Source organism: Microcebus murinus, chromosome 11 (genome assembly GCF_040939455.1).
Source record: "Microcebus murinus isolate Inina chromosome 11, M.murinus_Inina_mat1.0, whole genome shotgun sequence".
Classification (NCBI taxonomy): domain Eukaryota; kingdom Metazoa; phylum Chordata; class Mammalia; order Primates; family Cheirogaleidae; genus Microcebus; species Microcebus murinus.
This window is the reverse complement of record NC_134114.1, coordinates 50,300,373-50,327,552: the sequence shown is the minus strand read 5'-3', so window position 1 is coordinate 50,327,552 and position 27,180 is coordinate 50,300,373. Positions and strand designations below refer to the sequence as shown.

The 27,180-nt window shown below is 41.5% G+C and overlaps 1 protein-coding gene and 1 long non-coding RNA gene across 2 annotated transcripts in view; one reads left to right on the top strand and one right to left on the bottom strand.

Annotated features, from left to right (window-relative positions):
* The window catches only part of LOC105881354 (uncharacterized), a 53,919-nt gene extending 40,064 nt beyond the window's left edge, over positions 1 to 13,855 (top strand). Inside the window, exon 4 of the long non-coding RNA XR_012921690.1 lies at positions 13,188 to 13,855. This is a non-coding gene — a long non-coding RNA (uncharacterized LOC105881354). The remainder of the gene's footprint in view (positions 1 to 13,187) is intronic.
* CCNB1 (cyclin B1) lies at positions 9,296 to 17,710 on the bottom strand. Its single transcript, XM_012782890.2, has 9 exons — positions 17,502 to 17,710; positions 16,727 to 16,897; positions 16,479 to 16,625; positions 13,672 to 13,854; positions 11,939 to 12,097; positions 11,148 to 11,384; positions 10,749 to 10,889; positions 9,697 to 9,807; positions 9,296 to 9,524 (listed from the first exon to the last, which is right to left on the bottom strand). Exons 1-9 carry the CDS (start codon positions 17,520 to 17,522, stop codon positions 9,417 to 9,419), a joined length of 1,278 nt encoding a protein of 425 aa, XP_012638344.2. The 5' UTR covers positions 17,523 to 17,710; the 3' UTR covers positions 9,296 to 9,416.
* Positions 17,711 to 27,180: the final 9,470 nt, after the last annotated feature.

Genomic DNA, 27,180 nt, shown 5'->3' with positions numbered 1-27,180 from the left:
CTCTTTCGTCGTGGCTCTACGGGTTAAAATCATTACTGACAGACAACTAGTGAAAAGTTCGAAGAACTTTCATTAAACGTCAGTTACCGGGTGCTTAGCTAGGGGCTGGCCTGGGGACGTTTGGGACAGTCCCCGACTCCCAGGAACAGCGGCCTGGACGGGAAAACTCCAGATCTAAATGGTTATTCAGCCTAGGCGCTGGGACACGGGAGCGCTGGGACAGCTGTTTGGCGATCCACCTTGGCACCCTCTTCCCGTCCGTGGCCTTAGAAAATGAGTGTGCCTAGCAGGCTAGTAAAGATAAATATCGGAGGGCTACTTAGACTTTTGATACGAACCCATGCGGTCCATACTCCTCGCTTAGCGGAGAAACGAATAGGTCAAGTTAGGGCTACTCATAGCCCCTGAAAGTACGAGGCAGTGCAGACACGTGAACACCACACTCCCAGCGTGGCGACATCCACGGACTTTCCATTTCTTGCCTGGTACTTCATTCTGCTATCAGTATAATTGGCACCATTCGTATCTATTCGTGCCCCTCGGTGTCTGCTTTGCGATTTGGCAGGTTGCCATTGAGCTTTCTTAGCTGTACAATGAGCAGGGGGAAATGGAAAAAATGCAGGACAAATAAATAAGTGCCTGGTTTATTTGTAGTTTTTTATTATAGTCGGTGGCGTAAAGGTCACTGTGACCTTGCGGCATAAGTATAGCAGACACAGCAGCTGGAAGGAACCTCTTTGAACCAGAGCCGAGAATTCTTTTACTGCTACAGTTTCCCTAGTTAAACTTGATCATATAGTGCTGTTTTCCTCCCATCCATTATCAAAGTACTATGGCTCATGGTAAAAGTTCAAAAGGCATAGTATGTAAAATAAGACGTTAAGTTCTCTACTCCTACACCCAAACTCAGGAACATTTTGTTTCATTGTTTTATAAAAAAGTGATACTGTTGTTCTCTTAACTTTTTCACTTTGCCACTTATTGTGGAGACCTTCCACTATCTCCCAATCATACCATCCTTTTAAGCAGTTAGTTGCCTATCAGGTGTCCATTGGCCAAATTTGGGACAAAAGTAATACAAAGTTTCTCTAACCGGAGAATGCACCAGAATTACAGGGAGGGCTGGTTAGAATAGATTTCTGGGCGCCTCTAGGATTCTGATTTGCATATTTCTAACAAGTGCCCAGGTAAAGTGCCGTGTTTCCCCGAAAATAAGACAGGATCTTATATTTATTTTTCCTCAAGAAGACACCCTAGGGCTTATTTTCAGGGGATGTGTTATTTTTTTTAAGTACAGTACACCCTCTACATTTATTCAAATATAGTTGTCTTCTTCTGGAACATCATCATAACTCTCCAAACCTTGAATTCCATCCTGAATTTCTTGTGACTCTGTTTCCTTTAGAACCACTGGCCAGGACCTGAGCAGGGGAAGCCAACCTTGTTGGTGGGGCTGCCCACATCTTTCTGGTCACCTCTGGGATAGTAGCTGTCACAATGGAGCAGATGAGAAGGGCTACTCATCTTTACCGCTCCATGACAAAATGCATGAGTTGTGCAGATACGATGTGTAGCCACTCCCATCACTAGGTCTTATTCTCAGGGTAGGGCTTATATCGCACAAATGCTTAGAAATCTTGCTGGGGCTTATTTTATGGGTAGGTCTTATTTCAGGGAAACATGGTAGCTGTTGCTGATGGGAACAACAGTTTGAGAACCACCACCATAATGGGTCATAAGACATGGAATTTTTTAAAAACAAATCCACTGAATCCACAGTATAACAAAACAGAAAAGGGTGGGTGTGGGTAGGCAGTTATTCTTTAGAAAGTCCAATAATAAATAAAGAGATGACAGAATTGAAAAACTACCATCATGCCACCCCCAGTGAGTAGCTGGGACTATAGGCGCCCACCACCACACCCAGCTAATTTTTGTATTTTTTAGTAGAGCCGGTCTCACTCTTACTCAAACTCCAGCCTCAAGCAATGGCCTCGGTAAGTGCTAGGATAACAGGCCTGAGCCACAGTACTGGGCTGAAATTTACCTTCAAATAGCTCTGGGAATAAAGGGGAAATATCCACGTATGTGCACACACACATTAAAAAACACCCCCTGCTGCTGGGCATGGTGGCTCACGCCTGTAATCCTAGCACTCTGCGAGGCCGAGGCGGGCGGATTGATCGAGGTCAGGAGTTCGAAACCAGCCTAAGCAAGAGCGAGACCCCGTCTCTACTATTAAATAGAAAGAAATTAATTGGCCAACTAAGATGTATAGAAAAAAAATCAGCCGGGCATGGTGGTGCATGCCTGTAGTCCCAGCTACTTGGGAGGCTGAGGCAGAAGGATTGCTTGAGCCCAGGAGTTTGAGGTTGCTGTGAGCTAGGCTGACGCCATGGCACTCACTCTAGCCTGGGCAACAAAGTGAGACTCTGTCTCAAAAAAAAAAAAAAACACCCCCTGCTGCCAGGGCGCGGTGGCTCCCTGTAATCCTAGCACTTTGGATGTCAGAGGTGGGAGGATTGCTTAAGCTCAGGAGTTAGAGACCAGCCTGAGCAAGAGGGAGACCCCTCTCTACTATAAATAGAAATTAATTAATTGGCCAACTAAAAATATATAGAAAAAATTAGCCAGGCATGGTGGTGCATGCCTGTAGTCCCAGCTACTTGGGAGGCTGAAGCAGAAGGATCGCTTGAGCCCAGGAGTGTGAGGTTGCTGTGAGCTAGGCTGACACCAGGACACTCTAGCCTGGGCAACAGAGTAAGACTCTGTCTCAAAAAAAAACACAAACAAACAAAAAACAAAAACAAAACAAAACAAAAGAAAACCACCCCCTGAGATGAGGGCTTGCTTTAGTAAAAAATAATAATAAAAAAATACCTTTTGTCTCTCTATATATACTCATATTCACCTATATAAATTGATAGAACTTTGTCCCCTATAAGGAAATAAAATCCTTTTCCGTGTCTATGGAGTATTTACAGAAGTCAATCAAGTATTAGCCACAAAGAAAACATTAAAAGCTTCAAAAGGTGCCTTCTTGCAGCCAATGTGGTGGCACACGCTTGTAAACTCTTGTTTTTTTTTTGTTTTTTTTTTGAGACAGAGTCTCGCTTTGTTGCCCAGGCTAGAGTGAGTGCCGTGGCATCAGCCTAGCTCACAGCAACCTCAAACTCCTGGGCTCAAGCGATCCTTCTGCCTCAGCCTCCCAAGTAGCTGGGACTACAGGCATGCGCCACCATGCCCGGCTAATTTTTTATATATATATCAGTTGGCCAATTAATTTCTTTGTATTTATAGTAGAGACGGGGTCTCGCTCTTGCTCAGGCTGGTTTTGAACTCCTGACCTTGAGCAATCCGCCCGCCTCAGCCTCCCAAGAGCTAGGATTACAGGCGTGAGCCACCGCGCCCGGCTTAAACCCTTGTTTTTTGAGACAAAAAAACCCCCAAAAATGTGCCTTTTTATAGGCCACATCTTTAATGAAATTAAAAATCACTAACATCAAGATATCTGACATCTACCTTCCAAAGGACTTTGGAAACAAGTTATCTCAGTGGAAAAGGTATATTATAAATGCTTTATGATTAAAATATAGAAAGTATTTAACAAACTAGAAAATAAAAGGCAGATGATGAGAAATAATGTAAATGCTAAAACCACAAAATAAGTCGTAGAAATGATAACAGCACAAAACTAGTTCTTTCAAAAGACCAATAAAACAACCCCCTAGACAAGCCTGATTAGAAAATAGAAGTATTCAACATCAGGAGAAAGAAGATACATGAACTATACTTCAGAAGAAATTATATCACATACTTCTATAGCTATAACTCTAAAAATCTAGAACAGATGGTTTTCTATCAACATTGAGGAGGAAAATCCCTAAAAGAACAATTAGGTAGTATAGGGGAAAAAAAGAAATTCCTAAGAGACTAAAAGACCATGGAATATCTACCATTTTAAACAGCTCCAAGCCAAATGACTTTACAGTTTAATTTAGCCAGTTTCCAATGAATGAATGAGGATTTCAAATTATTTAAGGCTTTAATTTTATTTTTTGAGACAGAGTCTTACTCTATTGCCCAGAGTAAATTGCCCTGGCTTTAGCCTAGCTCACAGCTACCTCAAACTCCCGCGCTTAAGTGATCCTCCTGCCGCAGCCTCCCAAGTGGCTGGGACTACAGGCACATACCATGTCCAGCTAATTTTTCTATTTTTAGTAAAGATGGGGTCCAGAACTCCTGACCTCAAGCAATCCTTCTGCCTTGGCCTCCCATAGTGCTAGGATTATAGGCATGAGCCACCGCATCTAGCCTATTTAAGGCTTTAAAAAGATGAAAATGTCTCTAATGCACCTTAAAGCTAGTAAAATAAGAAAAAAACCAGACAACAGTAGCAACAAAACCAAGCCAATTTCCTACGTGAGCTGAAAATATTTCTAAATGAAAAATTAGCAGATTAAATCTATATACCGTGAGTGCTAGGAGCAGTGGCTCATGCATGTCATCCTAGCACTTTGGGAGGTGGATCACTTGAGGTCAAGAGTCCAAGACCAGTCCAGGTAGTAGTGAGACCCCCATCTCTACAAAAAATAAAAAATTAGCTGCATATGGTGGTGGGAGCCTGTAGTTCCAGCTACTCCAGAAGCTGAGGCAAGAGGATCACTTGAACCCAGGAGTTTGAGGTTAAACTGAGCTCTGATGACAACAACTGCACTCTAACCTGGGAAACAGAGCCAGCCCAGAGTCTCAAAAAAAAAAAAAATCTATATAACTTGAGCAAGAAACTCATGTACTGTAGGAAACCAGTGGAATCTAATATGGAGTATTATATCAAATAAGAGAAAAACTAAGATATCACATGCTGAAAAAGTTAATGGAATTACACAGTCTTGCCTATTAAAAACTCCACACAGGAAAAGGAAATATCAAGACTACGTTAAATCCGGGCGAGGTGGCTCACGCCTGTAATCCTAGCACTCTGGGAGGCCGAGGCGGGCGGATTGATCGAGGTCAGGAGTTCGAAACCAGCCTGAGCAAGAGCGACACCCCCCCCCATCTCTACTATAAATAGAAAGAAATTAATTGGCCAACTAATATATATAGAAAAAATTAGCCGGGCATGGTGGCGCATGCCTGTAGTCCCAGCTACTCGGGAGGCTGAGGCAGTAGGATTGCTTGAGCCCAGGAGTTGGAGGTTGCTGTGAGTTAGGCTGATGTCATGGCACTCTAGCCTGGGCAACAAAGCGAGACTCTGTCTCAAAAAAAAAAAAAAAAAAAAAAAAAGACTACGTTAAGATCAACAGCAAAAATATTAAATGGTAAAAATACTAATGATATACAATCAATTCAGTTAAGACAGGAATCCACTATTACCACTGATTAGTTTGGAGATTCTAATATAATAAACTAACATAAACATTGAAAATAAACAAAACTTTTAGATTTAAGGCCTAGGAAAATCTCCACTAAAAACTACTCTCCATAACAATGGCATGGGTTAGAAAAAACTACTCGAGTAAGAGAATCGATAATTAAAATATAACTAGCAGGCCGGGCGCTGTGGCTCACGCCTGTAATCCTAGCTCTTGGGAGGCCGAGGCGGGTGGATTGCTCAAGGTCAGGAGTTCAAAACCAGCCTGAGCGAGACCCCGTCTCTACTATAAATAGAAAGGAATTAATTGGCCAACTGATATATATATAAAAAAAAAAAAATTAGCCGGGCATGGTGGCGCATGCCTGTAGTCCCAGCTACCCGGGAGGCTGAGGCAGAAGGATCACTCGAGCCCAGGAGATTGAGGTTGCTGTGAGCTAGGCTGACGCCACGGCACTCACTCTAGCCCGGGCAACAAAGTGAGACTCTGTCTCAAAAAAAAAAAAAAAAAAAAAAAAAGACTACGTTAAGATCAACAGCAAAAATATTAAATGGTAAAAATACTAATGATATACAATCAATTCAGTTAAGACAGGAATCCACTATTACCACTGATTAGTTTGGAGATTCTAATATAATAAACTAACATAAACATTGAAAATAAACAAAACTTTTAGATTTAAGGCCTAGGAAAATCTCCACTAAAAACTACTCTCCATAACAATGGCATGGGTTAGAAAAAACTACTCGAGTAAGAGAATCGATAATTAAAATATAACTAGCAGGCCGGGCGCTGTGGCTCACGCCTGTAATCCTAGCTCTTGGGAGGCCGAGGCGGGTGGATTGCTCAAGGTCAGGAGTTCAAAACCAGCCTGAGCGAGACCCCGTCTCTACTATAAATAGAAAGGAATTAATTGGCCAACTGATATATATATAAAAAAAAAAAAATTAGCCGGGCATGGTGGCGCATGCCTGTAGTCCCAGCTACCCGGGAGGCTGAGGCAGAAGGATCACTCGAGCCCAGGAGATTGAGGTTGCTGTGAGCTAGGCTGACGCCACGGCACTCACTCTAGCCCGGGCAACAAAGTGAGACTCTGTCTCAAAAAAAAAAAAAAAAAAAAAAAAAAAAAAAAAAAAAAAAATATAACTAGCAATAAAAATAGAATTTAGGTCACGGACCAGGCAGCAGAGAAAAAATAGATTAAAAAATTAAAATAGAAGAAATATATCCTATTCACATTAGCAACAGAAACCATCCAGGAATAAACTTGACAAAAAAATTGCAGAATTATATATAATTAAATTCTAACATTGTATTGAAGGGCATGCAACAAGGCTTGATGGAGAAAAATGTTTCTAAATGGGAAGACAATGTCAGTCCATCCCAAGATAGTATATAGTGGACTATATATATATGTATATAATGTACAGTCAAAATCTCAAAGGAACTGTATTCAGTGCAGTCACATGCTATACATGTTTGTAGCCTAGGAGCAATAGGCTATACAATTCTAAAGTTTATATGTAAAAGTATTTGGTAATGTCCCCAAATATTTGAAAGATAGTGGTGAGCCTTATCTTACCAGATAAGCTGGTAAAACTATTACTGTAAACTATTTTATTATCGTAGAAAAAACAGATCAGCGAATAATAGGTAAGCATTCAAGATATTTCAAGTTGGACAAGGATTTTAATCATATAGTACTAACATAAATGGGTGTCTTTCTTGGAAGTAAGAGTCCTACATCATACCACACATAGAAAGTTTAATGAAAGATTATAGATCTAAATGGGAAAAATTAAGATAAAATTTTAGAAAACATTCTTGGTTTTGGGATAGTTGATCTTAAGACTGAAAATCCAAAAGCAGCTACAGAAAAAATAGGTTTGATTGTATGAAAACTTAATATTTCTGCAAAAAACAAAGGGCAAATAAAAAATTGGGAAAGCATTCCACATAAGTAGTTAATAGTTTATTTGCAATTCATTCATGATAAACACTTGTTTATCCTAAATCTATTTAAATCTAAAAAACCCAACCAAAAAATTTAACTTGCCAGAAGTTAAATTAAAATAGCAAATGAGAGAATGTTTTTTGCCAGTTGGATTCAGAGATTGAAGACTGATTACTTTCAGTTTTAATAATGCAGAGAAAATTGGCACTTTTGTACATTGTCATCTGGCTCTGTCAGAACTTAAAATGCACATATTCTTTGGGGAACCTAGCATACATAAAGAAAAGCATGGTATAAAATGACAATTTTTTTTGAGACAGTCTTGCTTTGTTGCCCAGGCTAGAGTGAATGCCATGGCATCAGCCTACCTCACAGCAACCTCCAACAACTGGGCTCAAGCAATCCTCCTGCCTCAGCCTCCCAAGTAGCTGGGACCACAGGCATGCACCACCATGCCCAGCTAATTTTTTCTCTATATATATTAGTTGGCCAATTAATTTCTTTCTATTTACAGTAGAGACGGGGTCTCACTCTTCCTCAGGCTGGTCTCGAACTCCGAACTCCTGACCTCAAGCAATCCACCTGCCTTGGCCTCCCAAAGTGCTAGGATTATAGGCGTGAGCCACCGCACCCGGCCAAAATGATAAAATAAATCATTGTCTTGGGGGGGGGGAGCTGCCTGAATATCAAGAGCAGAATGGTTGAACACATTATAGTACAGTCATGTGTCACTTAACAATGGCGATATATCATTAGAAATGCATCATAGAGAATATCATCATTGTGCCAACATCAGAGTGTACATAACACAAACCTAGATAGTATAGCCTACTACAGAGTTAGGCTAATATGGTATAGCCTATTGCTCCCAGGCTGCAAACTTGTATAGTATGTTGTTCTACTGAATATTGTAGGCAATTGTAACAAAATGGTCAGTTATTTGTGTATCTAAACATAGAAAAGATACAGTAAAACTTCAGTACCTTAATCTTTTGGGACCACTGGGTTGTTGTATATGTAGTCCACTTTTCACCAGTCTTTACTTTTCAGAAAGTCAAAGATTACTATGTATCTGTACTATGTAATGTGATGCACAAATACAGGTAGGCCTATACACATTGAAAGAAAGAGCTATGTATGGCTGGTCCGAAGGTAGTGAGTTATCTCACGTGATTGTTCACAGTCAGTTACAGATTGAACTCCTTGTTCTACTACTTTCCCCCCTCCTCACTACTGCACTTGACTAGTCTAAAAAAAAAAAAAAAAGAAACAGCTATGTATACAGAAGGAACCTTTTTGTAAAAATCCCCAGAACAATTTATATGCTTGCCCCTATTTATATAAAACATGGAAGGATAACATCCCAAACTATCAGTGTTGCTGAGGTAGATGTGACTTAGAAGAGAGTAAGAGGGAGGTAAATTAATTTTTAAAAAGATACCTTTGCATTTGTTTTGAGCATCTTGTTTTATTTTCTTAACCAATACACAAAAATATAAAATGAAAATTGGGCATAGAATATAAATTATTTCTCATTTTTGAAAGTGAAAAATTTGAAAAGATACTAGGGTAAAGCTGTTAACTCAAGAAATAGTGGTAAAAGTAAATCACTTAGAATTATGGCAGCAACCACTAGAAGAAACAAAACAGGGACTTGGGATGAGGTGTTAGACTTTTACTTTAAAATAGAACTATGTAGCACATTCTTCAAGGTGAGTTGGCTTACATGTAGTATGCCCTATGCAAGTAAAAGGTTTTAAATACCTTCACCCCACCTTAATACCTCATATTAATAAAGTAAAAGCCAGGTACATAAAACAAGAACCAAGGGTATAAACATAAACAATTATATACATCAATTGGGTCCTCAGGTAAACTGAAAGCAGCTTTTAAAATTATTCCCCGCTATACTTTTTAAGACAATTTTAGGTTATCCTGGAGTAGGAAGTAACCACATTCAAATGAGTTAAGCTATAAAAAGTAAAAAGGGCCACAAGCTTTATTAAAAGTAAATGCAACATTATATTATGTACAGACGGCACATGGTGCCAATTTTATTTGCAGATAAAGTACTCCAAGTTTACAAGTTACACCTTTGCCACAGCCTTGGCTAAGTCTTGTACTAGTGTGGAATTCAGCTGTGCTAGAGTGCTGATCTTAGCATGCTTAGATGTGGCATACTTATTCTTGATAGTCTGGAAGAGAAGAGCATAACCATTAAAAAGGAAAACAAAAAAACAAATCACAAGACCCAATGATACAAATAGTCAATTAAAACATCCAACTCCTTAAAAATAAACTCTGCATTTGCAGGCATGAAGTCTGAATTATTTTTTAACATCTTACAATGCCACCAAATAGACTCACCATGTGCTTTGTAAGCCCTCGATTTACCACAACTATATTCTTAGCCAGGTGCTGCATAACAGGAAGAAGGGATTCTTCAGTGTATGATAGGTAATGCTGTAGAGTTGGTGTCTAAGACAACAAAAGTTAATGTTAAAAATGCTCAATTGCCCCCTTAACATTTTGAAATTAAAAAAATAAAATAAAAATGCTCATCAACAATTTTTGGCCAGGTGTGGGTGGCTCACGCTTATAATCCTAACACTCTGGGAGGCTAAGGCAGGAAGATCACTTGAGCCCAGATGTTTGAGTTTGCAGTGAGCTATGTCTCAAAAAATAAAATAAAAAATAAAAATGGTTTTCATAAAATTTCTAGGTGTTTTTTAAGAGTTGGGTGAGAAGATGAGTAATGTACAACTTAATTAAAATTTAAGTCAAGCTTAAGACACCTCCTTCCCCAGGTACTTTCATGCTTCTGAAGGAAATGTGCTCAAACCTAATTATATCATTGTCCACCCTAAAGCTGGACTTCAAGTTCCTTGAGGTCAACTCTCTTAGTCATAGTTCTCTTTCTAGGGCCTAGCATAGTTCCTAGAACATAGGAGAAATATTTGTCGAATCAATGATTAAGAATGAACTTCTAACATATCATATGACCTGCTTGAGAGTTTCTCCATATGTAAGGAGTATTAGCTGCCCTACTTCTCTCAAAAGGAATAAAGATGAAATTAGGGTAAATAAATGAAAGCATTCTATGCAGACATCACAAAAAAGGTGTCATTTTTGACCATTCCTTCAGAAGATTCCATATTTAGGAACCATTTGAATTGTCCTTTAATGACAAAATTTCTGTATTCAGTCAAACACCATTTGTAATTTAAAAGCTTGGTAGGCCAGGCACAGTGGCTCATGCCTATAATCCCAGGCTGAGGCAGGAGGATTGATCACTTGAAACCAGGAGTTTGATATTACAGTGAGCCATCCCACCACTGCACTCCAGTCTGGGTGACACCAGACCCTGTCTGTCTTAAATAAAATATAAAAGCTTGGAAGTTTTGTGGGACACAGCTTACCCATTCACCATTATCCAGAATCTTCAATGCTAAGCAAAAAGCTCCTGCTGCAATTTGAGAAGGAGGAAAGTGCACCATATCATAGTCCAACATAGTTAGTTCCATCAGGTATTTGGCCAAAGTATGTTGTTCAACATCAACCTGGAACAAAACCCACAGAACACTGAGCTTCTTTCCAAGAATTTTACATTGGCACTAACCTGCATACCACATCTATAACTATAAATGTTTGTCTACAACATCCCACAGTTGCCTGTGGAAGGCCCTAATATTAATATGCAGCCTGACTGAAAATATTAAAGAATATCTTTATCACTTCCTCATGTTGAATTAGACCTGCTTGGTCAGCAGCAGTGTTCCCTAATATACCATACCAAAAGTTTCTCAAGAAACCCATACCTCTCCAATCTTAGATGCTCTCCGAAGGAAGTGCAGGGGTAGAGGCCGACCCAGACCGAAGTTTAAAGCTCTTAGAATCTTCATTTCCATCTGTCTGATTTGGTGTTTAGTGTAAGTGTTGTCAGTCACAAAAGCAAAGTCACCAATTTCTGGAGGGTACATTTCTTCATATTTGCTTGCAATAAACATGGCAGTGACACCAACCAGTTGCAGCATCTTCTTGGGCACACAATTATTCTACAATGGGAATTTCAACTGAATAAGTAATATGTATTTGCAAAGGAGACATAGAGCTATTAAGGAGAGGTGTCTTTCCTAAGGAAAGACACTCACAAAGTAAAATCTCAACTAATGGCACCCTATCCCCTGAGACAGATTTTAGCTGAAAAAAAAATCATTTTCTTTTTTTTTGAGACAGAGTTTCACTCTGTTGCCCGGACTAGAGTGCCGTGGCGTCAGCCTAGCTCACAGCAACCTCAAACTCCTGGGCTCAAGCAATCCTCCTGCCTCAGCCTCCTGAGTACCTGAGACTACAGGCATGCGCCACCATGCCCAGCTAATTTTTTCTATATTGTCAGTTGTCTGGCTAATTCCTTTCTATTTTTAGTAGAGATGGGATCTCGCTCTTGCTCAGGCTGGTCTCAAACTCCAGGCCTCAAGCACTCCTCCTGTCTCGGCCTCCCAGAGTGCTAGGATTACAGGCATGAGCCACCATTCCCGGCCAAAAAAATCATTTTCTTATGACTCAGGACTCTGAAAAGGAGCACCCTCAATTACTAAATTATGCGCACCTGCATGAACCGATCAATAATGGAAACAGTCATGTACATGGTCTCCTGCAGCAATCGGAATTTCATTTGAACCTGTACTAGCCAGTCAATCAGGATGGCTCTCATGTTTCCAGTGACTTCCTGACCCAGTAGGTATTTTGGTCTAACTGCTTGCTCTTCCTGCAAAAGAGAATGCCAATTATCTTTAGAAGCAAGACTCCATGTGATATTAAGTCCAGAAAGATCACTTAGTTAATACAAAATAGCTCTGGGGCATTTAGAATCTTTAACAGTTCTTAATTCAATTATTCATATGGTCACTATAAACAGCACCATTACTAGGAAAGAAAGAGAACATTACAGTGTGACAGGTTTTCCATATTGTCAAATCTTATGTTCAATTCACCACAACTGCTGCTGGCCCACACTCGGTATCCAATTCTTCCTAAATAAAGATACCATACTAACATCTCAGATCTTTTCACTTAAGATTCTAAACCCAGAATCTGAGCTTTGTAGAGAAAATATCAGTAACTACCAGATCAGCTGGAACTCATGCTACCACACTCCTGCCTGTTCCAGGGTATAAACCCCAACATAACTAAGAAGAAAAACAAGCCATCAAGAAATAGCATATACATCATATACATTTACTAAACTACATCCTCCAAAGTTAAAATACAAACTTGACAAAGCACAAACAAAAAAACTAACCAAAAAAACAAAAAGGGAGGAAAAGCTGGTCCTGTCAAAGTCTGCTTGAGGATTCTGTAGAAAATGGAGAGGCCCAAAAGGACCAAGTAGGAGACTGATGTAAATGACATAACACAATGCATTAGAAACAAATGGGTAAATCTGAAAACTGTATAATTTATGTTACTATATAGAATGCTTTCTTGTTTGGAGGTGGGGGGAGGTCAAATGCCATTAATAGAAAGTTTCAGAAGTGGTACAAATTTGAAGAAAATCAAAAACTTAACTTTTTGAGTGTACTCCTTTTTTGTACATAATTCCCTTGCCAACTGCATGCACATCAGCCATACTGACACAAAATGCCTTGTCAGGGGTGGCTATAGTCTTTTACCATCTTCTATATACCCATCTACTTCCTGCCTTATTATCCCCCTTAAATCCAAAGTTTGGACTTACCCACTCCAAACTGTGATGGGGATACATACATACACATACACACACCAATCATTCAATCTGTGGACTTTCCTTTACCAAGAACCGTAACAATATCCACCCTAACTTTTTTTTTTCCACACAGGGTCTCACTTTGTTGCCCAAGCTGGAGTACAGAGGCCTCACCACAGCTCATTACAACCTCAAAAGCAAGCCTCTGCCTCAGCCTGTCAAGTAGCTGAGAATACAGGCATTTGCCACCACAACCAATTTTTCTTTTTTTTGTAGAGACAAGGTCTTGCTGCTCTATGTTGCCAAGGCTGATCTTGAACTCTTGATCTCAAGTGATCCTCATGTCTCAGCCTCCTAGAGTGCTCAGATTATAGGCGTGAGCCACCATGCCCAGCAACAACCATCCTACTTTTGAACTTTCCTGTTCAAAGTGGAAAACAGATTGCATTGGTTTGATTAGTGACTTTTCATTTTTGGTATTCTATGAAGAATCTGAAAGTGCAATCTAATAAATGCTGCCCACATCCTACGTGAATTATTGTAAACTGTTGATAGAAAATCTTTAATAAAGTTGGATATAGTTTAGAAAAAACATAGACTTTAATTATAATACTGACCTCAAGTTGTCTCAGGTAAGCATAAATATCCTTCACATATTCACTACATAGGTTTGGATCAGCTCCATCTTCTGCATCCACATCACTCACTGCAAGAATTACATCAGAGAAAGCCTGACACAGATATTCTTCTGCAGGGGCACATCCAGATGTTTCCATTGGACTTGGAGAGGGAGTATCAACCTTGAAACAGAGAGACCTCTTGAAACAACAGCAAAAAAGAGGACACACTATAGTTTGGAAATGAAGATCAGATTAGTACCAACTCAAGAACCCATTCTGAATAAACATATAACTCATTTCTTATTTTTTTTTTTTTTTTGAGACAGTCTCTCACTTTGTTGACCAGGCTAGAGTGAGTGCCATGGCATCAGCCTAGCTCATAGCAACCTCAAACTCCTGGGCTCAAGCAATCCTCCTGCCTCAGCCTCCCCAGTAGCTGGGATTACAGGCATGCGCCACCATGCCCGGCTAATTTTTTCTCTATATATATTAGTTGGTCAATTAATTTCTTTCTATTTATAGTAGTGACAGGGTCTCGCTCTTGCTCAGGCTGGTCTTGAACTCCTGACCTCAAGCAATCCGCCCGCCTCGGCCTCCCAGAGTGCTAGGAGTGAGCACACTGTGTGAGCCACCGTGCCTGGCCTATAATTTATTTCTTTCAAGGAAAAGTAAAACAGAAGACAGAAGCAACCAAATTCATATTCTAGACTTTCCTCCAAAGGAAATGGGTAAGTACTATCTGTTTATCAGCAACATGTGAATTAATCTGAATGAATGACAACTCAGTCTTTAGTGTTTATTTCAAAACATGGACTGCTTCTCACAACTCAGAATATAAAAATTCTGTTGGAACTACCAAGGATTAACTGACTTCATTACCATTAACCATTTCCTTCAAGCTCCTTTTACCCTACTGTTCAAACATTTATCTAGCACTTTCTTCAGATCAAAATATGTGCTAGGCACCAACTTCATAGCATCCACAAGGGGCTTTGACTTTAGTAGTCAAAGTAGATAAAGTAATAAGATTGATTCTAGGAACAGGAGAGGAATGAGGAAAGTTAAGGAAAGTTTCAGGAGTTGACCCTTGAGCTATTTTGGAGGATGAAAAGGTTATTAGCTAAATGAAAGGGTGGGGAGGGCATTCTTAATGGGAAAGCAAAGGCAAAAATGAGTATAGAATGTTTCAAGAAAGCCTCATGTAGTTTGATATGCCCAATTAAAGACTATGCAGGCTACATGTTTCATGTGCTATGCCCAGAAATTCAACACCAAAGCAATAGCCTTTAATCTCTTACCCTTAGATGTAAGAATCTAGACTGAATTAATACTACAGCTAATTTTCCAACTGGTTTTAGCCAAGTTTTAAAAATTAGAGCTTCAGACTGGGTATGGTGGCTCGTGTCTGCAATCATAGCATTCTGAGAGGCCAAGGCAGGAGGATCCTTTGAGGTCAGAAGTTTGAGACCAGCCTGAGCAAGAGCAAGACCGTCTGTACCAAAAAAACAGAAAAAACTAGACGGTGTTGTGGCGCATGCCTGAAGAGTTACTCGGGAGAGGCTGAGGCAGGAAGATTGCTTGAGCCCAGGAGCTTGAGCTACATTCTTTCTGCTTCACTCCTTTACATATTCCAATGTTACAGGCTTATTTAGTGGCCACATTAGGGAGTTAAAGATTGAAGAGAACATTCTTTCTGTGTTTCAGTCAATAAATTATGGATAGGCAGAGATGGCTTGTACTTGGACAACAAAACTTTGGCTCAGGGAGCTAATACTTAATACTATTAACAAAGGAGGTAATATAAGAATGCAATTAAAAGCATAGATTCTCGGCCGGGCGCGGTGGCTCACGCCTGTAATCCTAGCTCTCTGGGAGGCCGAGGCGGGCGGATTGCTCGAGGTCAGGAGTTCAAAACCAGCCTGAGCAAGAGCGAGACCCCGTCTCTACCATAAATAGAAAGAAATTAATTGGCTAACTGATATATATAGAAAAAATAAGCTGGGCATGGTGGCGCATGCCTGTAGTCCCAGCTACTTGGGAGGCTGAGGCAGGAGGATTGCTTGAGCCAGGAGTTTGAGGTTGCTGTGAGCTAGGCTGACGCCATGGCACTCACTCTAGCCTGGGCAACAAAGTGAGACTCTGTCTCAAAAAAAAAAAAAAAAAGCATAGATTCTGAAGCCAAACACACTGGGCTTGAATCCCATATGTGCCACTTAACTGTGTAACCCTAACTTAAAACTTCTCTAGGCTGGCGCAGTGGCTCACACCTGCAATCCTAGCATGCTGAGAGGCCAAGGCGGGCAGATCGCTCAAGGTCAGGAGTTCGAGACCAGCCTGAGCAAGAGCGAGACCCCATCTCTACTAAAAATAGAAAGAAATTAGCTGGACATCTAGAAATATACAGAAAAAATTAGCCAGGCATGGTGGCGCATGCCTGTAGTCCTAGCTACTCGAAAGGCTAAGGCAGAAGGATTGCTTGAGCCCACGAGTTGGAGGTTGCTGTGAGCCAGGCTGATGCCACGGCACTCTAGACTGGGCAAGAGAGTGAGAGAAATTCTGTCTCAAAAAAAACAAACAAACAAAAAAACACCTTCTCTAAAGCCATTATCTAGAAAGTAGAGGTACAGTCATTAATAACTCACCTAATCTGCTCTCTACCTCAAGTTAATGTATGTAAAGTGCTAAGTGGAGCCTGACTCACGCTAAGCACTCAAACAAATTTTAAGTGTTTATTCAAATGTTGTTGCATGCATCAGTAAAATGAGGGAAAACAACAGACTCTAAAATGCTAAAAATAAGTTTACCAAAATAGGCTCAGGCGAAAGTTTTTCTTCTTTAAGAGGCTCAGGTTCGGGCTCTGGCTCTGGCTGTGGCTGTGGCTCAGGCACCTTTTCCAGAGGTTTTGGTAGTTTTTTAGCAATAACTTTTCCAGTAGCTAAAGTTTTTGCTTCCTGTAGAGGAAACAGAGAATGGAATGTTTCTGCATCAAGGGTCACAGTGTGAAGATGGGCTCTTACAAAGAACTTGGATAAGATAGATAGTTACTAGTTACCTTTTTCAGAGGCATTTTGGCCTGCAGCTGGTCGCCGACTTTGTTACCAATGTCTCCAAGAGCTGTTCTTGGCCTCAGCCCCGGCTTGGAGGCTGCAGCAGTGGCCACAGGCACACGCTTTGCGCCTGCCATACCGATCTTCGCCTTATTTTCAGCATTAGTTTTCATGTTCTGAAAGAAGCAAGACCACTTTAAGAGCTGGTCCAGGGAGACTCGAATGAGTCAAGGGTTAATTAAGGTGGGGAACAAGAGAGACTCCCAGAGGGAAAGACAACTAAAAATGGGTCCCAAGGGGAAACGTGGGTTCCAGAGCCTACTCTAAGGCCATGACAAGTCAGTTACCTCTCAGAACCTCTCACACCACCTATTGAGGGATTTCCTGTGAAGGTATGGCCATTTCTAAAATACCGAGAACTTACATTTTAAAGGAAACCGAAAATGCCTCTGATTGCAGAGGCGTTCTTTCTGAGGCTAGAGGGCTCACTCCGGGGCCCTCCACTACTTTTTAATACGGTTTCCAGTCGACTTCCCCCCTCCCCCACCCCGCCACATTTACCCGAGATACATCCAGTTTCCTTTCTCACCTTCCTCCCTCCGTCCGTCAGCCCCCAAACTCCCCACCATGCCAGGCGCCCACCCCGGCGCTCTCTCGGTGACCCTCCCTCACACCCTCCTGAAATCGCGGCGGCGGCCCTCTCCCGCGCTAAGGGTTCCCGCAGGCGAGAAGGCATGCAGGGAGGAAGGCCGCGTTTGTTCCCAGCCCGCAGCGGCTTACCCTGGTGACCCGGAGCGCCATGGCTTCCTGTTCACCAGACAGCAACTCAGCGGGGAGAAGCACAACACCGCAGCACCAGACCAGCGGAGGCCTTGAACCACCGCAGATCAACAGCCGTTCCTCCGCAGCACGCCAGGAGGAGCCGGCCCCGCTTCGGGTTTAAACCCCGCACCGCTCCCTCCTTATTGGCCTGTTCGAGGCACTCGCTCCCTTTCCATTGGCGGCTGCCGGTTCCGGAGAATGCGTTTCCAGGGCGATCCCGCGAAGGCATTCGAGAGGGGCGGGTCCAGAGTGAGGCTGCGCACTGGCGGCGCCCAGCCAGGCCCTCACGTGGTCTGACTCCGCGCCTGCGCTCTTGGGCAGGTGCCCGGGTCACCTGAGAGGCGCGAGGAGATGTAAGGAGGCAGGCAGGAGGTGAGTGCGCGCCACCCACCTGGAAAGGCGAGAAATGCTCTCCTGTGAGCTGTGGGAGCCAGCCGAGGAGATGGCCTGTGGCCTTTGACAAGTGACGGTTATTAGGCGGCGGCAGTTTTAGAAATAAATGTGAGAAGCAGTTTGGGCTCTAGTTCAACTTACTGTTCACTTTACTCTTCTGCAAAGCAGCAATGTCTTACAGTTTATGAAAGGCCTAGATATACATTCTTTCATTTGGTCATTCCAGCAGCTTTCGGAGGCTTGGATGAGTCTGCCAGGATCACAAATTAGCAACGCGGGGACCAAATTTAGGGGTTTTGCGGAGAGGTGGGGTGGGGACCCATAATGTTTCCACAACACTGATTGTCCCTTAAGAATGTCACCTGCCGTTTGCTTCTGATTACTTCAAGATTAACCAGTTTCCCAAGGCCAATGGTTTGTTTTAGCTTTTTATTTGGAAATAATGTCATACTTAAACCAGTTGCAAACAAAAATATTACAGGCCATCTGTAGACCCCAGATTCACCTATCCTTAACGTTTTCACCCCATTGGTTTTGTCATTTGCTCAGTCTTTCTGTGGATGCAAAGAAAAACGAGAGGGCCCTTTCTGTTTTCTACCCCTCAAAACACACAAGGAACTCAGCAATTGGAGGGAAGGCAGAAGGATAAAAACACTGATATTCCATAGGCCATCTATATAAGAGGCAATAGAGACCTCTGGTGCTGGAAGTGAAGGGTACATACAGAAGGCAGCGCCCAATCATTTAGTTTAGGTGGATTATTATTTAATGTTATATCATCATAGTTCTTCCCTCCTACCTGGGTCCCTGCCATGGGGCCTTTTCCCTTGCTCTCCTATGCCTGGAATGTCCCCCCTCTTATTGCCTCTCATCCCCGGGGTTCTGTCCAGCTAACTCAAATTCGCCCTTTTAATTCTCTGTTTAATGTCCATCGTCAGTAAATATTCTAAGTTTGACGGATCCCTGCCCCATCTCTCCATGGCTGAGTGAGCATGGGAAATTTACTCATCTGTGTTCTGTTTTTTAAAATTAATTATTTTATGTTTATACACTTTATTTATTTTGAGGAAGAGGAAAGAGAAGTTTATTAGTTTGCCTTCAAATGAGGAGGGCCATGGACCAGTGTCTTAAAGACTATCATCTTCACACTTTTTTTTAGAGCAGTTTTAGATTCACAGCAGAATTGAACAGAAAGTATAGAGAATTTCACTTCACATAGGCACATCCTTCCCCACTATCAACATTTGACACCAGAGTAGTACCTTACACCACCACCAGTGGTAGGTTACAATCTGTGAATTTACATTAACATTGGCCGGGCGCTGTGGCTCACGCCTGTAATCCTAGCTCTTGGGAGGCCGAGGCGGGCGGATTGCTCAAGGTCAGGAGTTCAAAACCAGCCTGAGCGAGACCCCGTCTCTACTATAAAAATAGAAAGAAATTAATTGGCCAACTGATATATATAAAAAATTAGCCGGGCATGGTGGCGCATGCCTGTAGTCCCAGCTACCCGGGAGGCTGAGGCAGAAGGATCACTCGAGCCCAGGAGTTTGAGGTTGCTGTGGGCTAGGCTGACGCCACGGCACTCACTCTAGCCTGGGCAACAAAGCGAGACTCTGTCTCAAAAAAAATAAATAAATAAATAAATAAATAAACACATCATTATTTCCCCAAATCCATAGTTTACACAGATTCCAGCTTGCTTTTTTGGGGGGAGAGGGATAGAGTTTCACTCTGTTGTCCAGGCTAGAGTGCATTGGCATCTGCCTAGCTTGAAGCAACCTCAAACCCCTGGGCTCAAGCGATTCTCCTGCCTCAGCCTCTGAGGTATCACTCTTGCTCAGGCTGATCTTGAACTCCTGACCTCAAGTGATCCTCCTGCCTCAGCCTCCCAGCATGCTAGGATTAGAGGTGTGAGCCACAGCACCTGTCCAAGGACTAATATTCTTAATGATCATGGTAAGTTTTGTGATGTTTATTTTTAATTTTTATGATTATATAATAGTTGTACATATTTATGGATGACATGTGATATTTTATATTGTTTTTTGTGTTTTGAGACAGAGTCTCCCTCTGTCACCTAGGCTAGAGTGCAGTGGTGCCATCATAGGACACTGCAACCGCAAACTCCTGAGCTCAAGCCTGCCTCAGCCTCCTGAAAAATTGGGACTACAAGTACATGCCACCATGCCCAGCTAATTTGTCTATTTTTTATATAGGCAGGGTCTCCCTATGTTGCTCAGGCTGGTCTGGAACTCCTGGCCTCAAGCAATCCTCCCACCTCAGTCTCCTAAAGTGCTAGGGTTATAGGCATGAGCCACTGTGCCAGGCTTGCAGATTGATTTTAAGAACAATTTTGTTTCTATGGTAAAATACCCTTATAAATTGATGATATAATATACTTTATGGTTTAAATTAAAGGAACTGGAGATTTGTCAATAGCCTCACCATTAGTCTATATTATGTTCTTACTCAAGGTGATTATTGACTAATCCTTAGTCAGTTGATATGTACTTTTACAGAGGATTCTACCTTGCTTCATTCTGGTATTATTGTTATAGTGCATAAGTTTTATTGACCACAAGAGGTCTCTGACTTTTTTCTCCTTACAATATTTGTCTAGCGGCTCCAGTTACAAGCTACAGATCCAAACTTGTCATCTCAAGGAAACATCAAGGCCGGGCACGGTGGCTCACGCCTGTAATCCTAGCACTCTGGGAGGCCGAGGTGGGCAGATTGCTCAAGGTCAGGAGTTCAAAACCAGCCTGAGCGAGACCCCGTCTCTACTAAAAACAGAAAGAAAGTAATTAACCAACTAAAAATATATATACAAAAAATTAGCCGGGCATGGTGACGCATGCCTGTAGTCCCAGCTACTTGGGAGGCTGAGGCAGTAGGATCACTTGAACCCAGGAGATTGAGGTTGCTGTGAGCTAGGCTAACACCACAGCACTCATTCTAGCCTGGGCAACAAAGTGAGAAGCTGTCTCAAAAAAAAAAAAAAAAAAAAAAGGAAACATCAAAAAGCTTCAAAGGACCATATTAGGTAATCTTGATTGTTGATATTACAGAGAGTATAATAGGCATTAAGGCTTCACAGTATAAGCTGACCTTGTTACCACAAATACACAATTGTTAGAGTTCAGGTAATTGAGTTAGGATTCCCAGGAACTCTTTGGTTTTTGAAGTAGATGATTTCATGAAAGCTGACTGCTTAATTCAAGACATTCTGGTCAAGATTGGTTCTCGTAAAATGGGGCTATAGGCTTACATTCAACTTGGTTGGATTAACTACAGTTTTTCTATTGTAATTTAGTACATACTTGGTTTAAATGACTCATACACAACTGAAAAAAATCTGTAAAATTTACCAGAACTAAAGATTGTGCTCCTGGGGACTTTTATATTTATACCAAGATAATATTACTATTAATGTAGATCTTGAGAGAAGGTGGTATCAGCCCTCTAGAAAGGATTTATATGTCATTTTGGGGTTTTAATAATATTGGTAGTCTCTCATATGACCTAATGTTTTCTCAACTGTGTGCCTGTTGAAATATAAATCTTCAATTAGCAGTCAGAGATGTTAGTTTCTATTCCTTTATGCACAAGTTTCAACCTTGGATTGGCAATCTCTAGTTTGTAATACTGCATTAGAAACTGCCCTTTCTAATGATAACCATAGCAAATAAAATTGTGTAGAACAGTCTGTTGTACCTGTTCAACAACAAAAATCTTTAACTTGTTTGTTGCCAAAATGATGCTGTTCAATAGAGTTGTTTCACATTATTTACTGACTAAACAGGGTGGTGCTTATTACCCACTACTACTTTCTATTGCATTTGGATAAATGCTTCAAGATAAATCAAGATATCTCAGTGTAGGCCGGGCACGGTGGCTCACGCCTGTAATCCTAGCTCTTGGGAGGCCGAGGCGGGCAGATTGCTCGAGGTCAGGAGTTCGAAACCAGCCTGAGCAAGAGCGAGACCCCGTCTCTACTATAAACAGAAAGAAATTAATTGGCCAACTAATATATATATAAAAAAAAAAAAAATTAGCCGGGCATGGTGGCGCATGCCTGTAGTCCCAGCTACTCGGGCGGCTGAGACAGAAGGATTGCTTGAGCCCAGGAGTTTGAGGTTGCTGTGAGCTAGGCTGACACCACGGCACTCACTCTAGCCTAGGCAACAAAGCTAGACTCTGTCTCAAAAAAAAAAAAAAAAAAAGATATCTCAGTGTAAAATCCAAGAACAAGCCAAACCCGGTCAAGGTGTGGAAAAACCAATCCATGGAATCTTTTTGCAGGACTTGGGCTTATCCAAATAGAATGTTGATTAAGGGGGCACACTGCAAACAGTTATGTTGTTGCTAACAGTTGCTGTTGTCAAGTTATTGTTATCAGGTTTTTAAATGCCAGTTGTGTAGCCATCATCCTGTTGTTTTATGCATTGAGTGGTTCTACATCGAAAGGAGATTGAAGTAACTATGATAAATGAAATGGAATCCTGTGAGAATGGCATCTGAAAAAAACCAAGATGGTGACAAGAATCTCAAAACCTGATAATTTAGTGAAGTTATCCTATTGTCTGAGGAAGAAGGAGGACAAGAAAGTGGGACTATATAGAATTAATTTTCCACTTACTATTGTGGAAATAGTAATTTTCCACTGTGAAAAATTAATTTTCCACTTACTATTGAAACTGTTGTTTCATTGCCATGGCTCTAACTAGCTGAAGCTAATAAAAGACCATGAACTTTGAATGGCCCTAGAATGCCAGGCTTTTACCTAAACCTAACTGAAGACTCCTTCCTGACTAGTGCACAGTGGAACTTCTTTTAATCAAGTAGTCCTCAACTGGGGAACATTTTGTTCCACAGGGGACATTTGGCAAGGTCTGAACGATGTTCCTGTCATTTAGTGGGTAGAGATGACATGGGGCTAAATGTCTTAAAATGCACAAGACATCCTCCTCAACTCCAACTCACCCACCATCCACACAAAGAATTATTCAGCCCAAAATATCAGTAGTACTGATAGTACCAAATTTGAGAAATCCTGCTATGTGCATACTTATACATAAACTCATTTTTATTCAGAATGCTAGTTTTCAGTGCTTAATGGATCACCTCTTCTTTTTATAACACTTAAAAACTTCCATTTTCTTCCATATTTGAGCTAAAAGAAAAGAATAAAGAGTTAAACAATAGGCCGGGCGCGGTGGCTCACGCCTGTAATCCTAGCTCTCTAGGAGGCCGAGGCGGGCGGATTGCTCAAGGTCAGGAGTTCGAAACCAGCCTGAGCAAGAACGAGACCCGTCTCTAGTATAAATAGAAAGAAATTAATTGGCCAACTAATATATACAGAAAAAACTAGCCGGGCATGGTGGCGCATGCCCGTAGTCCCAGCTACTTGGGAGGCTGAGGCAGTAGGATTGCTTGAGCCCAGGAGTTTGAGGTTGCTGTGAGCTAGGCTGATGCCATGGCACTCACTCTAGCCTGGGCAACAAAGTGAGACCCTGTCTCAAAAAAAAAAAAAAAAAAAAGAGTTAAACAATAAAATTAAAAAAAAGATTAAAAAAAAACTTCCTGACTTTTCTCCTTAGTGAACTATTTAATGTTCCCTCTCCTGACCAAATTAATAGTGCCAATTACATATGTGGCTAAGGATAGAGCTCTGAACAATACAGATGAGATCCCTGCTCTCATAGAACTTACACTACAGTAGAAAAGAAGTTAAACAAGTAAATAAATAAAATGAACAAATCAGATAGTACTAAGTGGTAGGCAGAGAACTAAAAGAAATTGATACAAATAGAGTGACTTGGTACCTACTTTAGACTTGGTGGTCAGGAATTGTCTCTGAGGAGGCGATGTTTAAGCTGAGGCTTAACAATAAGAAGGCAAACATTACTGGTAAAGGAAATAGCCTGTGAAAAACCCAAAGATAGGAATGAGCTTGTCATATTCAGAAAAGCCAAAGTGACTAGAGTTATAGACAGGGAGTAGTAGATGGAAGAAATTGGGAAGGCTAAGAGTATACAAGTCCATGTAAACCAAGGTAAGGAGTCTGGCCATAATAAGTGCCAAGGAGAGTTGGAGGGTTTAAACCAAGGTCGTGACATGATCTGATTAATCTTTCAATAAGATTACATTAGTCACTATGGAAAGAATGTATGGGGCGGGGAGGATGAAGAGGAAGTGGGAGAAGAGAAGCAAGGGGTGGGGGGGCATGGGACTATTGTAGGAGGCCAGACAAAAGATGCTGGCTTGGATGGTACTAGTAGAGATGGACAGAAAGTGGTAGGCTCAGCATATATTTTGAAAGTAAAGTTGCTCGGTTTAGTGGCTTGCATGCTTGCAGTGAGAGAAATAAGGATCAAGGATGACTCCTGAGTTTTGGTTTGAGTAACTGAAATAGAGAAGACCAAGAGAAGACCAGCTTTTAGGGTGTACCACTTTTTGGATGGGCTACTAAGAATTCTGCTACATTTGGAATGCTTAGAAGTGTACAAGAGGAAAGGTCCAGGAGGCAGAGGTCAGGGTGGAAGTTGTAGTCTCCTTTTGCTGTAAATGGTATTTAAAGCCTGACACAGGTAAGGTCATCTAGGGAAGAAACATACAGAAGTGTAGATGTCCAGAAGCAAGCCCTGGGACCGTTCATGTTTAAAGATAGATCAGAGGAGGAAAAAACAGCTAAGGATATTGGGCAAGAACTCCAGGGAGGTAGGAGACCAGATCATGGTGTCTCAGAAAACAGAAAGCAGTGTTTCACAGAGGAACAATGGTTTAACATGCTTGAATACACACGTGTATCTCTGTTACTTCCTCAAGCCCTGCCAAAATGACAGTAAAGGGATTTTTGAAAAAAATGCATAAACCCTCAAGGATGGGTGAGGAAACAATAATGACAACATTTTAGAAACAGAAAAGCACTTTAAAAGGTTGTAATCAAAACAGCAAAGAAAGTTGAAATCTCAACTGGAAGTGGAAAGTTAAGAAGCAAGTTGATTCACACAATAGAACTCCAGCAAGTCTCAGGAGTTGGAGGCTCTAGGAGCCCATGCAATTGGTGGTAAAAGTGGAGTTGAAATCAGGATTGGCTGATTCCCTCCTGCACAACTGAGTGCACTGAGAGTGAAGCCTCTCCCTGTTCCTGGCAGATGACTGGAGGTTTATGTTCTGGAGTGGCTGACCTAAAGAGATTCTGGATTTTAGGAGACCAGGCAAGCTGAGGGGAGATGAAATGAAATTCTATGTACCAAATGGTGAGATCTCCAGTCTCTTTCTCTGACCTAGTCTCCCAAATGGTAGCAGCTGGACTTACATCTTTCTAAGTGAGATAAGAACATGCCTCCCTGGAGAATGCATCAACCCAAGAAAAAAGTTCTGAAAATATTGATGATTAGGAAGGATCTCCAATGGAATGACTAGGTCACCACTTGGTGACCCTTATAGTGAAGCTCACCCCTTGACATGTTTGCACACCGACACAGAGCAGCTGCTTTTTTTTTTTTTTTAAAGACAGGCTCTCTCTCTTTTGACTAGGCTGGAATGCAGTGGTGCAAACATAGCTTACTGTAATCTCAAACTCTTGGTCTCAAGAGTTTGAGATTCCTGCCCAGCCTCCTGAGTAGCTAGGACTATCGGCATGTGTCACCATGCCAGGCTGACTTTTTTTCTTTTTGAGACAGTCTCACACTTATGCCTAGGCTAGAGTGCCATGTCTTACTTTTAACCATTAATAGCCAGCTAAGGAGGACCAGACATTTGAGAAAATCCTTCAAGTTGAAAGAGACTAAAACAAACAAACCAACATAAAAAGAAATGTCAAGTTAACAGGCAATTTAAGCCAGGATGCTGCCAGGTGTCCCTCTCCTCCCCCTGGGGCACAGAGATATATTATAATAATAATAAAAAAAAACCCAGGCAATTTAAGGAGAAGAAAAAAATTTTTAAATTAAATTTATTACAGAGAAATAAATAATATTTTTAAATTCCTTATTTTTTTTGGGGGGGGTGGCCAAACCACGTGGCTTTGTTATACACTTGTGGATGAGGTTCTGGGGCCCCAGAAGTCACCTATTTTTAAATCCCTTATTTCATGAGGTACAACAGCATGGAGAAGAAAATTAAAAAAAATAAAATAAAGGTTATCATTTACATCAGAGAAATAAAATTTAATAACATATCCCTAAATAAGTTTTTAAAAGAGCTCTGGGATAGGAGAAATGAAAACTACAGTAGCAGATTCGGAAGATTAAGTTCAGGAAATCTCCCAAAATGAAAGAAAAAAAAGACAGAGCTAGATTACAGGACAGATAAGAAAATTAGGTGATCATTCCCCAAGGTCTGATATACAACTATTAGGAGTTCCAGAAGAAAAGGTCAGAGAAAATGGAGGGAGGAAATTATTAAAGATATAACTTCCCAGACCTGAGTTTCATAAGTCCATGTTTTGAGTACCCTGTTCAATAAATGAACAAAAGACTCATACAATGGCACACGATGTTGGCTTATAACATTAAGAATAAAGAGAAGACCCTAAAAGGAAGCAAAATCAGATAGCAAGCCAGGCGTGGTGCCTCACGCCTGTAATCCTAGCACTTTGGGAGGCTGAGGCAGGCGGATTGCTCAAGGTCAGGAGTTCGAAACCAGCCTGAGCGAGACCCCTTCTCTACCAAAAATAGAAATAAATTAATTGACCAACTAAAAATATATATACAAAAAATTAGCCGGGCATGGTGGCGCATCCCTGTAGTCCCAGCTACTCGGGAGGCTGAGGCAGTAGGATCGCTGAGCCCCGGGGATTGAGGTTGCTGTGAGCCAGGCTGACGCCACGGCACTCACTCTAGCCTGGGCAACAAAGTGAGACTCTGTCTCAAAAAAAAAAAAAAAATCAGATAGCATATAAAGGATCAAGAATCAGTATGAGGCTGGGCTAGGTGGCTTTCGCCTGTAATCCTAGTACTCTGGGAGGCCAGGGAAGGAGGATCACTTGAGCTCAGGAGTTCAGAGGCCAGCCTGAGCAAGAATGAGACCCCATCTCTGCTAAAAATAGAAAAAATTAGCTGGGCATGGTGGCGCATGCCTGCAGTCCTGCAGCTAATTGGGGGCTGAGGCAGGAGGATCACCTGAGCCCAGGAGTTTGAGGTTGCTGTGAGCAAGGCTGATGCCACAGCATTCTAGCCCCGGGAACAGAGTGAGACTCTTATTAGGTAGATATCCAGGGATGCCGAGTCTCCTA